The sequence below is a fragment of the Piliocolobus tephrosceles genome, chromosome 16, assembly GCF_002776525.5.
Source record: "Piliocolobus tephrosceles isolate RC106 chromosome 16, ASM277652v3, whole genome shotgun sequence".
Lineage (NCBI taxonomy): Eukaryota > Metazoa > Chordata > Mammalia > Primates > Cercopithecidae > Piliocolobus > Piliocolobus tephrosceles.
The window spans coordinates 47,348,959-47,362,193 of NC_045449.1; the positions used below are offsets into that span (position 1 = coordinate 47,348,959).

The 13,235-nt window shown below is 57.2% G+C and overlaps 1 protein-coding gene across 9 annotated transcripts in view; it reads right to left on the reverse strand.

Moving 5' to 3' along the window:
* SRCIN1 (SRC kinase signaling inhibitor 1) overlaps nt 1–13,235 on the reverse strand; it is a 75,406-nt gene that overhangs the window by 35,979 nt on the left and 26,192 nt on the right. For 7 of the 9 annotated variants that reach the window (XM_031934266.1, XM_031934260.1, XM_031934263.1 and 4 more), the window contains exons 2-3: nt 11,864–12,165; nt 8,279–8,377 (exon numbers count right to left, since the gene is read on the reverse strand). In XM_031934266.1, coding sequence (XP_031790126.1) covers nt 8,279–8,377; nt 11,864–12,142 — 378 coding nt within the window. In that variant the 5' untranslated portion in view covers nt 12,143–12,165. Of the gene's footprint in view, nt 1–1,582; nt 1,607–8,278; nt 8,378–11,863; nt 12,166–13,235 lie in introns of all 9 variants that reach the window. The other 2 variants (XM_031934264.1, XM_026448556.2) reach the window with 2 other exon arrangements.

A 13,235-nucleotide genomic window follows, 5' to 3' on the forward strand; every position in this document is an offset into this window, starting at 1 on the left:
TTTTTTTTTTTTTTTTTTTTTTTTTTTTTTTTTTGAGACGTAGTCTTGCTCTGTCGCCCGGGTTGGAGTGCAGTGGCCGGATCTCAGCTCACTGCAAGCTCCGTCTCCCGGGTTCACGCCATTCTCCTGCCTCAGCCTCCCGAGTAGCTGGGACTACAGGTGCCCGCCACCTCGCCCGGCTAGTTTTTTGTATTTTTTAGTAGAGACAGGGTTTCACCGTGTTAGCCAGGATGGTCTCGATCTCTTGACCTCGTGATCCGCCTGTCTCAGCCTCCCAAAGTGCTGGGATTACAGGCTTGAGCCACCACGCCCGGCCCCTTTCTTTCTTTTCTTTCTTTTTTTTTTTCTGAGATACGGCCTTGCTCTGTCACCCAGGCTGGAGCGCAGTGGTGCGAACATAGCTCACTGCAGCCTCAATCTCCCATACTCAAGTGATCCTTCCACCTCAGCCTCTCTCCTCAGCCAACAAGTTCTCATTACATTGCCCAGGCTGGTCTCGAACTCCTGGGCTCAAGCGTTCCACATGCCTCGGCCTCCGAAAGTGCTGGGATTACAGGCATGAGCCAGCATATCCGGCCTTTTTTTTCCTGTCTTTACAACAATTATATGATGCAGACATTGTCGTTCCACTCTACAGAGGAGAAACCACAGCTGACAGGATATGTAACTTGCCCCAGATCACCAAGCTAGTTAGCAGCACACTGGATGGAATTCACCACTAAGCAGCCTGGCTCTTGGGTCCATGCACTTAACCACTACCCTCAACTGCCTCCTCCAAAGAGGCTGTGCTTGACACCGTGACTTTGACCCCATGATTCTCTGATTCAAGGACTTCTTGCAGTCCTAGGAAGAATGCATGCAAGTAAGACACCTGGGAAGTCTGGGTGGGATGCCTCCCACCCCGTCATGATGCCTGGGACTTGGGAGGCCAGAGACTTCAGGAGGCAAGCAGGTGCCTGAGGCTGCTCCCCCAGGGGTCAGCAGGATACCCTGGGAGGGGCAGACAGCTCTCTCAGCTTGGAAAGGCCAGAGCTCAGGAGGAGGCAGGAAGGTACCTATCCCTGAGCTTAGCCCTCCACTTAGACAAAAGGCTTGAGGGTGTAGGACTATGAGTCTCCTGCCTAGCACTGACCAGCCCCCATGGTGGAGAGTAAGAAAAGGGAGAGGGACCCATCACAGTTACAGGGCCTCCCTGGGAGGTGAGATATGAATTCAAAGAAGAGGGCCCACAACAAGGGTCTAGGTCCCTAACTCAGAGCCAGCAGTCTCTCCAGGCTAGGGAAAATGTATGCCATTCCAAAATGCCCCTCAGGGGCTAGGGATGCCTGGGGACTGAGCATTTCTAGCCCAGACCCCCGGCAAGGGTGGCCCAAACTCCCACTCCATCCCCAAGCCCCTGACAGGCGAACCCAGACTCTCCCAAAGCAGCAGCCACAGCCTGCAGCCCCAAGGCCCACCGCCCATACCAGAAGGTGCCCGTGCAGACGCGCACCCCAGCGCAAAGCCTGTGCAAGGGAGAGGCAGCGGCAGGGGAGGGAGAGCACATGCAGTTGTCATGGGAGCAGAGGCATCACACACTGACCTTGAAACTCCAGTAGTTTGGCTGCTGATGGAAATAAGAGAAGAGATGGTTATGAGGGGGCCCAGGAGGGGAAAAGAGGGGCAGGGGCAGGTTAGAGACCCTTGGAACTCAGCACTCAGCCCTAGGACAAGGGCCCTCCACCCTCCCAGGAGCAGGAAGGAAGTCATGCTTGATACATCCATTCTCTGCTGAGACCTGGAACACCATGGTATACCCAGGATGGCCCCAAGCAGGCGCTACAGCGACTCCCCACAGAGTTACCGGTGGGAAAAGGCACAGAGGATGGTGATAGAGCAAACCCATGAGGCAGTCACAAGAGAGGCAGTGACAAAGCTGAGCTGTGGGGTCAGAGAAATGGCAGGCCAGGGAACAGTGCTTGGAAGAGGTGGCATTTGAGATGGGTCTGGAAAAACGAGCAGCTGGAGACTGGGAGGAGAGGCCTGCTGGGCAGGGGGTATGGTGTGGGCAAGTGCCCAGGGGCAGACAAGTGGAGACAGAGTTGAGGGAAGTCGCTAGTCCACGTTGGCTGGGGTGCAGCTGGGAAAGTAGCAGATTAGGCTGCAAAGGGTGGGGAGTGGGAGGCTGAGGCCAGAGGATGAGTGGCCATAACTGCTGAGAGAAAGTATTTAGACTTCTGGGTGGACAAGCAGAAAGTGTCTGAATGGAGCAGAGTGGGATCAGAACTAGACCCGGGGCAGGGGTGGATCGGGTGGATCAGGGTAAATGGGGCAGGGGTCGGAGGAGGGGGGCTGTGGCCAAGGCCAAGAGAGAGAGGCCTATACAGCATGATGGATCTAGTTTACAGAGCAGAGCAGCCAGATGCCAGGAAACTCACTCACTGGGCAATCAATGGCTGGGGAGCTGGGGGCAGTGAAGGGAGTTGGGGAGACTGGGGACAGTGGCTGGCTGGCTGATTGAGGAGTGCTCCTCACATCCCTCTTAGCATCCCTAGAATGGGGAGCCGGAGAGTCCCCCTCATTTGCAGTAACCGAGGGTTGCCCTACCTTCCCTAGAGACCAGAAGGCCCTTCCAGATGGCTTAATACAAAGAAGGAGCAGCCCTGGGGCTGGGTTGGTTCTTGGCAAAGCCGAGGCACCCTGCTGACCGGTGCCAGCCTCAGCAGGGAGATGGAGGCAGCAGATGGCCTGGCCCGGGGGTGCCTGGCACGAGCAGACAAGATCCCCAGGCCTTAGAGCCACTGGCAGAGGACAGGGACATCCAGGGCACCCCTGGGGGAAGAAACACCATGCCAGGGTGTCCTGGGCCACCGGAATGCTTTCCTGGCAGAGAGGAGGTGGAAGGGGCTGAGTCGAGGGGCACTCTGGCTGGAGGCTTTACCTCAGGCAGACCTTTGGGGTGGGGGTGACACTGGGCTGGGGCTGGGACCAAGAGGGTCATTTGCCAGGACCCCCTCCTAAGCCATCATCCCCATCATTCCCCCAACATTCGCTCTGGAAAACAAACAACAAACAAACAAACAAACAAACAGTCACATACCAGGCAGGAGAAGGGGACAACAAAGTCTGTAGTCTGTGTCCCAGCCAATGCCTGGAATCATCTCTGGACTGAGGCCACCCCCAGTGGTGCTAGGGGATGCCCACAGGTACTGAGGGTAGGGGAGACCAGAGGCCAAGTAACAGGCTCCAGCAGCAGCTGACTGTGGCCTGGGGAAGGGGAGGGGTAGCAAAGGGAGTGGGCAGGCAGAGGGCACCGGAAGGTTTATGAGGACAGTCACATCTGTAGACCCAGCGGTGATGGACCGCTCTGCAGAGAAGGCCTCGAGTCCCTCACCCACCACTACTATGACACCAGGTACGGGTGGCACACACATGGGCCACCCATAGCTCCCTGCAACATGCAGGCTCACACACAGCTGAGCACAGACTCTTAGACATATCTTCTGATAAGGACATCTCCACAGACACCCAGAGTGACACACACACACACCCCTACTGAGAGAGGGGCTCCCCAGTCAGAAACAGCCCTGGAAACAAACAGAAACTCAGAGACAGAGACATTCACACATAGACCGCCCCCACTCATACACAAACGTGTTCCCCTCCCTCCAGGCCCCTGCCTCGCTTACACACTCTCACAAGCACCACAGCCAGTCACAGAGGACAAGAGGTGCTGATAGCATTCAACTCACCCTCAAAACACCACAGCCACAGAAACAGAGACACGGTGCCCACCCACAGTGAGACACGCACCCTGGCTATCGAAACACACACAAAGCAATGCACACACCACACACACACACACACACACACACACACACACAGCCTCAGAGCCACCCATGTACAAAGAGAAAGCCCCTGGTCAGGGTGTCACTGTCCCATGCCTATCATGTCCCAGATATCATGAGTCAGGGAAGTGACCTCTGATGCAAAAGAGATAGAAGATGTCCTGTCTCCCACCCTGCCACCAATGTCAACACATCAGACTCAGGGTACCTTGTTCGGATGACTGGGGCCCACCTCGTTGTCCTGGGAGGGAGATAAGGACAGGGCCTACCACAGCCACACTGGCTACGGCCTCCACCACGTGGGCCTGCCCCAGGGTCCCAAGGCTGTGCACATCCATGGGGCAGTCACCTGGAAGGGACATATCACTAGCAGCAGCCAAGGGAGAGGACTGAGTGGCATCAGTGCCATAGGAAAGACCAGTCAAGCCCCTCAAAGGATAAAGATGGAAGAGGGGCTGTGCTTGTGGTGGTCACTTGGATGCATGAGAGATGTTGAGATCAAAATCTGGAGCTTCAGGCTCTGATCTGTAGAGCACGTGAGTGAATCCTGCCCCTCCATCATCTGTCCTCCCTCGGGAAAGTGGGAAGAATGATCCTCTTTCATGTTGGCCCCACCAGGAACGAGACACAGTCTCTTGGCAACTCAGTGTCTCTGGTGAGACAAACTGAGGTGGGGGAGGCCTCCGGGGATATCAGCCATCCCCTTCTCTGTCTCTTTCCAGGATTTAACCCATGGGACAGACTAGGGTGACTGAGAACAAAGGGTTCCTCCCCTGTTCTTTAAGGTGGGACATTCCTAGTCACTCTCCTTCCAACTTCCAGCGCCCTTTACCTCCTCACCCCTTTCCAGGGTATCTGTTCCTCCTGCTGTGCCCAGTACAGTACCTGGTGGATAGCAGGTGCTCAACAAGTATGTGACGATGAATGAATGTCAATAAAATAGGACCGAGCCATGACTGGAGGGTGGGATCTCTGAATGCTCAGGTCTCGCACCACTCCCTCCATCTCCTGGCACCCAGCACTGCTCAGCCTTCTGGGCCTTTTCCCTGGGAATTTCCCAACACCAGAAACCCCCCAGTTAGGAGGGCAGAGGGCAGGGAGAGTCAGGAGAGGTCTGGCTGTCCACCCCAAGCCAAATCTTCCAGTGCCAAAGCTGCCCCCTTCTGCCATAGTCAGGGAGGGGGTCTCACCTTCCCAAAAGACAGTGAAAGGGGGAAATAAATAATGGGGTGAGTAGGAGAGACCCCAGCAGGGGCAACCACTTGTGGGGAGGAATCTTAAAAGGAGCTGGGGCAAAATGAGAGGTGTTCTAAGAGGGTAAGATGGAAGCACAGGACCCTAGGAACCAGGCTTTGAGAAACGGGGGAGGGGAGTGTCTCTCAAGGCCCCAGGAAGTCAGGCCAGGGAGTCCTCAAACTCCTGGTGAGAAGAGGAAACAGCTTCTTCCCTCTGGGAGTTAAGGAGTTAACTCCGTTCCTCTCTCCTCCGTCCTAGCCACTGGTAGCCGGGTTCCTACTTCCCCTGCTGCCGGTCTTTCCCTCCTCAGCCCTCCTGCCCTGGGAGTGGAGGGGCTAGGGTCCCTGGGGAGGCTTGGCCCAGGCAGCTGAGGTCTCTTTCCTCCCCTGGGCAGGCATCCCCAGCAGGCTCAGTGAGCGCATGACCCCTTCTTGACCTCAAGCCCCGACCACGCATCTTCCAAGGAGGGAGAGCAACCCACAGGTCCGCACCGGCTCCTTAATCCCCTGGCTCTGCTGCACCGGTGCACACACCCACCTCTCAACTCCCATGAACACGAGTCCGTGTAAACACTCGTCCCCCCGGCTGGGGCTAAGCCACTCGCCCCCCATAGGGCGCCTGCCCCCACTGCGATGTATATGCACGACCCTCTCCTCCAGATATGCGGATGACACCCTCATCTCCTTCCCAATGCAGAGTGTGTGTGTGGGTGGGTGGGGGGGTGCTGTGGGACGCTGGGGGCGAGGGCGCACCCCGGGAAGGTCATGACTTTCCGAGGTTGGGGGAGGGGGCGCCAGCCTGATTTTGGAGTGGGGGCCGGCCCACGCCGAAGGCACCTAATGCAGTGGGGGAGGGGAGGAGGCGTTTCTCAGGGATCCGGAACCTGCAATGGCCTGGGCGTCCCCCACCCCTGGATGGCTCTCGGTGCCGCGGAGCGGGCCCCCATCTCCGTGTCCCCGCCCCCCGCCCAACCCGAGGCGGCGATCGCGGCCCCCACAGCCGCTCCCCCTTACCTGCGGCCACAGGTGTACGCGGGGGGTCCCTAGCCCCAGGTCCTGCGTCCGGCGGGGGAGGGAGGGCCCCTACTCCCACCCGCCCGGGCTCTTCTCTCCCCCGGCCGCCTCCGCAGCCGCGGCCGCCGCCGCTGGTGCCCTTTGCTGCAATGCGAGAGCCGCCGCGGCCGCCGCCGTGCCGGCCCGGGCCCCGGTCGCCCCGGTAACCGCGACTCCACCTGGCGCTGCGCGGCGCGCCGCCGTGCACATCCCCTCTCGCGGTCCCCTCCCCCGGCGCGGCCCCGCCGGCGCAGCCCCGCAGAGGAGCGGCGGAGGCTGGTGGCTGCGTCGCCGCGGTCACCCGATACGCCGGCCCGGCGCCCGGGACTCGGGTTGCAGCAGGAGGGAGGGAGGTTAGACAGCCTGGTGGAAGCCGGGGGAGGGGCTGTGGCTTGGAGTCCAACCTCTGGTCCCCTCCCAGGATCCTCTTCACTGCCCCCATCCCTAAAGGTCCCGCCTGGTAGAGGGTCACGGAGGGGACAGTGTTCTGCCTCCTGCTCAACCTTCAGAGCCCACAGCTTCTCCCCAGCGGGGTCTTCGCTGTGCACCTTTGGCCTTTAACTCTCCCGTGACTTAATCCCTAGCCAAGTCTGGGAGACCTAGTATGCCTAAGTTTCCTAGATGGCCTCTGATCCTGCCCTGCTGTGTGGTTCTGGCCTTTCCAAAGTCTCTGGTCCTGCACTTGACAAAAGGGAGCCTCAGACTCAGCCTTAGGGGCAGGGAGTGTGATTAGCATCAAGTGATGACAAGATCCTATGCACAGACACTTTCCTGGTTAATTACAGAGCCCCAGGAGACGGTCTGCTCAAGCGCTCCCCTTTCCCCCATCAGAGCAGATCCCAGATGTGGACAGGCCAAAATCCCCAGCCCCCTAGCCCCCTGACTTGGGACAACTGAGCTCACCCAGTCCAGCCTCACTCCTGTCCATCATCCAGCCCCTAACACAGCCCCAAGATGCTCCATCTGGGGAGGACCTCTGGGCAGCCAAGGCACCCCAACCCTGCCTGTGCATATCACATCGTCCTCTGTCCTATCATCATCCCTGTCCTAGCCCCACTTTGGTCTCCGCCATGCACTTGGCCATTCAGGACAAGTCTGTCCCACTTGCCATCCAGCCTTGGGGGCAGACACATTCCTGTTCCCCAAAGTTCAGCCAAGATGGGGCTTGGGAACTGGGAAAGAAATTGGGCTGAATGCCCTGTGAGTGATGCCAAGCATGCCAATCTGTTACTAGACTTGAGTTACAGTTGGCTAAAACATCCTCCCTCTGAAGGCCTGTCATTTCCTAGGTGGTCACAATTTTCTTTCTCTTCATTCTCCTTGAAAAAGCCAAGCCTTTTTGTCCTCTAGGGGAAGCAGGGTGTGTAAGGACCTGAGCACTCTGCTTCCACTGGATTCCCTGCCACTACCCCTCCTCTGCCTCCTACAGCTGAACGTCCTCAAGTCAAGACCTCCCCTGGGCTGTCCCGTCCCCATTGCAACTCTGATGCCTATTTTGGGCCTCAGATGCCTATTTTTCTCCCATAGCAATGTCCAGGCCTAGCCAGGAGCCCAGGCCCCTAGTATCCTGCCTACATGTGCCCCTGTCTAAGCTAAGATCTATCTTCCCATAACGGACATCGAAGCCTGATGAGGAAGAGGGGAATAAGTTCAGAACAGATGGCTTGATACCCAAGTCTTCTTAAAAATTAGAGACTAAGCCATGAACTTAGCAAGAAGGGTGAGAGAGAGACTTCATGCAGAACTTCCTGATGGTGGGACATCTGGAGAAGGCTGGATCTGCTCAGAAACGGAAGGGGAGGGTGTGGAGAGGGGAATAAGATGGTCCTCAGTGGGAGGAGGGCATAAAACCCACAGAGCAAGGTCAGGGGACTTCGTTTAAAGGAGAAAGGGATACAAAAACTTTTTTAAAAATCCTGAGTATCTTCCCTCAAAAAATTCCTTCTCCAAAGTCAACCAGGCTTGGGGAGGTAGTGACAGGGAATTAGACATCGGACAGATGTGAGTACGGGGCATAGAAGTCTCCTGAAAGTAGGGGCTCCTACACCAAAGAGAAAATGTTGCTAAATAAAAATCCTGAACACCCCCCCTCCAAAAAAAAATCCTCCCCAAAGCCAAACTCCACCATGGGCTTGGGGGGTGGGGTGGAGGTGGGTGACTCACCTGGGCCGGCTGGCCAGCCCCGGAGGGGGCGGAGTCGCCATGGAGGTGGGAGCAGAGGGAGCTGAGGAGGCACACGGGGTCCACGGTCCAGCCGCCAACCTGTGTGTGCGAAGCGGGGGACACCCCATTAGGGGAAGCGGGCAGGAGCCGCTGGGGTACTGTGACTGGGAGGGAAGGGCATTCCTGGGGCAAGCCTTGGCACAGAGCTCATACTGCAGAGGGGTCTAGCGACGCTGGCAAGTCCCTTCCTTAGGTTGGGTATCTCTCTAACTAGAGCCCTGCTCTGTTTCTGGATGTCTGCCTTTTCTGTTAGACCCGGGGGTTCCCTGAGCCCAGGGCAGGGCCTTCCCTATCAGACATTCCTGAAATTCTCATCTCCACTTTATTTTTTTTGAGACAGATTCTCACTCTGTCTCCCAGGCTGGAGTGCAGTGGCACAATCACGGCTCACTGCAGGCTTAACCTCCTGGGCTCAAGTGATCCTCCCACCTCAGCCTCCTGAGTAGCAAGGACTATAGGGACAAACCACCATGCCTAGCTAATTATAAATAAATATATATATATTTAAGAGATAGCCATGTTGCTTAGGCTGGTCTCAAACTCCTGGGCTTAAGCAATCCACCGGCTTCAGCCTCCCAAAGTGCTGGAATTACAGGCACGAGTCACTGTGCCTGGCCTTGTGTCCAACTCTTGGATGCCCCTCTGCACACTGGCAAGGAAGCTGCTCCTTACCATCTCCCCTTCCCCAGCTCTCGTCCCCTCCTCACTGAAGATGTCACATCTACCTCACAGAAACAGGAACCGCTGGGCAGGAGAAGCCTCCCCCGGTTGTTTCTATCCCACAGCATATCTTTCTTTTCTGTATCTTAGTGGAAGTGACTCCACCCGCTTCGTTCCCCAAGACCACCCCACACCTAAGACCATCCTTCCAGATTCCTCTAGGACCTGTTTCCCATGGCCGTTTATCCCCTTGGCATCCTCAGATTCATTCCTCCCTCATTCTCTCATTCATTCCACAAACACTGCCTGAGCTGGCACCATGCTTAGGCACCAAGCATTCCATTGCAAGTGAATGGGCCATAGATCCTGCCCACTTACACTCTAAGTGGGGAAACGAATGAGTGAAAGAAGAAAGGAATGGATTTGAGGGTGGCTGGGCTTAAATTCATTTCCTAAGTATTTACTGAGTTCCACACTCTGTGCTGGTGAACATGCTAGAACATGTTAAGGCCCTTAGACATGCCTTCTCTCCCAGGCCTGCTGCCTCTGGAAGCTCCACCCAGCTGTTTTCATCCTTTTCCTGGCCCAATCTCCCCAAAGTAAGTCTGTGGCTAGGGCTCCTGATCCTTCACCAACCCGTCTTCCTAACCCCTGAAATTGACCATTACTTTACCACATCACAAGACACAAGCTCTCAATACCCTCTGCGCCCACGGATCCCTGTCAGTCGCAATGTCTGTTTCTCCCCATCCTTTTGGACGTCTGAAGGGCTGGTCACCCTCCTGCTGGCCCCTTGTCCAGGCGCCTTTTATCCCCTGGGACTTCCTCGTGGATGTAGAACATTCCTGGTCCCCTTTCCCCAAACATCATGGGCTTTCTCTCTTCTTAGACCCCATTCCTCCCTGATGGCCACTCAGCATCCCAGGTCCACTTTATATCTGCTGTGACCGTGCTCAACTCTCTCCTGAAGCTGCGGCCTCTCTGGAGTCCTGAGTAGTGCATTTGGTGCCTTAAGAGCATCCCCAAGAATGCCCTACCCACTCCTCAAACCCATCTCCATATAGTCCTCTCCCCACCCCCAAACATTTCCCTCCAACCCTCCTATTTCTCTCCAAGGCATATACCCTGTCGCCCAGGTGTTTCTGTCATTGCCTTCTAGGCCCAGGCAGCTTAGCTTTAGATCTACACTTGGTCTTCTTCCAACTCCCATCTGTCCATCCTTTCCCCTTCATCATCCCTGATACACTCTTCCTCTTCTCCTTCCCCTGCCTCCAGCCCCGCTTCTCCCCTCCTATTCACCATCCAAAAGCAACCACAGCCATCCTAGCCACCACCATCTGCCCCACTTTTTCAGCCCCCACACATCCCACTACTTCCCACCTGAGCCTTCTAGCCAGCCAGTTGGACCTCTGGGCCAGTTCCCAAACCAACTCAGGCCTATGCCCATGCCACACACCCCCCACCACTCCTAAAACAACATTCTCTTCCTCTAGGCCTATGCAAATGCTTTTCATCTTTCTAAGCCCAGTTTAGTGCAGGAAGCTTTCCCTAATCAGGCCTGCCTGTGATCTTCCCTCCTCTAAACCGCCTCCCAACTGACTGTTCCCCTCCCCAGCTAGATGACAAATGCCCCTGCCGTTCTCCTCAAGCCAGTGCACACAGCAGGAACCCAATGAGAGGGGCACCCTGAGGATGAGGGCCACATCTTCATCTTCAACTCTCTCTAATCCTGATCTGCATCCTGCTCCCAGAAGGACTTTGGAGCTGGGAAAAGGCAAAAGCCAGACAGAACTGGAGGTGGCACTAGGGGGCAGATAAGGTACCAGAAATGTGCCAATGTGTCTTGTTCCCTGCAGTGAGGATGGGAGTGGAGACACTCCTCCCTATCCTCAACTACATCCAGTAGAACCCGGAAAAGGGAGACAGGGACTGACGCAACCCCAGGTTTGACTGAAAGGCTGCTGATGGGATGTGCGTCCCTCCCCTCAGTCCCTTCACCCAGGGGGACAATGGCTGAGTCTCAGTAGCCAATATGCATCAACCATGCAGGCGCCTCACCACTGCAGAACTGTACACAGGCTGCTAGACCCAGAAAGCATGTTCTTACAGGCAAGAAGCTCATACTTGGGTGGAGAGATGCATTCAGGACCCCGAGGTTCTGGGGGGGGTTTAAAAAGGAACCATCCCATCCGCTATAGAAGGAGACAGGTCCTGGTCCAGGGAGAGGTGCTGTGTCTCCTCTCTAAGCCCTACTGATGGCAGGAGAGATACCCAGGCACGGAGAGAGGAGGCCTCCAGCTCCAAGTCACCCAGCAAGCCACGGGGTGGAACAGGGAGGAAAGAGGTCAAAGGCTCCAGTTCTGGGCTCCATTCTTGCAGGCTGCAGGGACTGGGGACACATCAGACCCAGCCCACTGAGGCTCCCAAGGCCCGACCCTCTCTTAGAGTCCATATCACAGAGCTGCCGACGACCCTGGCCAGCATCTCATCTGCACCACAGGATGGACTCTCTCCGGCACAGAACAAGTCCCCAAGGCTATCTTCCTCTCCTTTCCTCCAAGAAGAGTTCTGCCCAAACAGCCTGAGTTAAAGAGGCTGGGCTCTCTCTGCCCCATCACATGCTCTCAATTTTCCGGACTGCAGGCAGAGGTCTGGAGGTCAAGCCCCCACCCCTTTCCTCCCCAGGCTCCAGAAAAGGCCAACCAGAGCCACTGTCCTGAGGGACAGCTCCCCAGCTCCTCCCCTTCTCTCTCTGCTCCAGATGCCTCCCAGAGTTGGAATGAGCCTGGGGGCACGGAGCACGGGGTCAGACCCCCTCCCCTGCCCGCTGGCCGCGGACTCAGCCGCAGCCAGGAGCCCACTCACCTGCTCTCGCATCCTGTCCTGCTGGCCTCGCAGGGCCAGGGCGTGCTGCGGGTATTTGCTCTTCAGGTGGTCCATGAAAGCATCACGCTTGCGGTCGGCGTCCGCCTTCTGGAGCCCGCTGAGCGCCTCCAGACTCTGGGCTGCGATCACCGTGTGTCGCCGCTCGGACGTGTGCACCAGCCCCACGTTGGAGAAGCGCCGGCCCCCGCTGCCCCCGCCGCCCCCGCCCCCCAGGGTCCGGTACTCCCGCGGGTACTCGGCATCGTCCGCAGACAGCATGGGGGGGCTGCTCCGCTCCGGATCTGCGAGAGGTGAGAGGGGCATGGCGGGGTCACGGCGCGCCCGGCCTGGGGCTGCCCATCCCCCACCGGGGGTCCCTGCGGGGAGGGGCGGGGCCTGGGACTAACGAGAGTGGAGAGGCGTCTGGCGCGAGGCAGGGCCTGCCCGGCACCCCACTAGGGACTGAAGGGGGAGGTAGGTGGATGGCGTGGAAAGTGAGCCTACGGCCCCCAGGGAGGGGTGAGGAACAAGGGCTGGATACTTCCTGTTCCTCTGTGGGTTTGGAGCGATAATGACTGCGGGGGGAGTACCGCCCTTTGAGGCCAAGGGGAGGGAGTTTGGATGAAAGTGGTAGAAGGTAACCTGAGACCCTCTCCAGCCACACAACCCCCTCCCCTCCTAAAGCTGGTGCCAGCAGGTGAAGGAAAGAGGGGTGCTTTTTAGATGCTCCCTAAAAGACATGAAAAGGAGCTCATAGTCTTCCTTTGAGGTTGGGTAGGGGGAGCCCTGCCTCCTCCCTCAGACTAGCATATGTCCAGGACATACTTATTCTCAAGACTGAGGGCCGGCTGGGAAAAGGGCCAGGGCGGGAACACATGGGGAGAATGAGGGCAAAAATCGCTCTGAGGTTTCCCATGGAGATGGAAGCCCAGGGTCTGGGGCAGTGGGACCCCTTTTCCCTTCCCTCCCCAGAGACAGACAGATAGACAGACAGGAGAGGCTGGGCACAGAGAGGACAGTGAGAGATGGATTTGGAACAAACTTAAAGGAGAAAGGAAGCAGACAGAACAGCTGAAGTCCTTCCCAGGGACTTTCCCTCCACCTCTCCCCTCCCTTCTTCAGTCTCTCCTCCCGACACAGACGCAAGCTTAAGACCCATAAGAGACGTACAGGGGACAAAGGACAGCACAGAAGCGAAAGAAAGAGAAGGCCGGGGGTTGAGGTCCCACGCAGAACTCTGAATCCCCTTCCCAAATGCCCACCAGCCCTGAGGTCACCCTGCTGGCCCGCACTCTCCAGCCTCAACGACCAGTGGCCAGGGGTTCCAGAGGTCACCCATGCCCTTGGGGGTGGAAGAAGTTGCTGGGGGCCT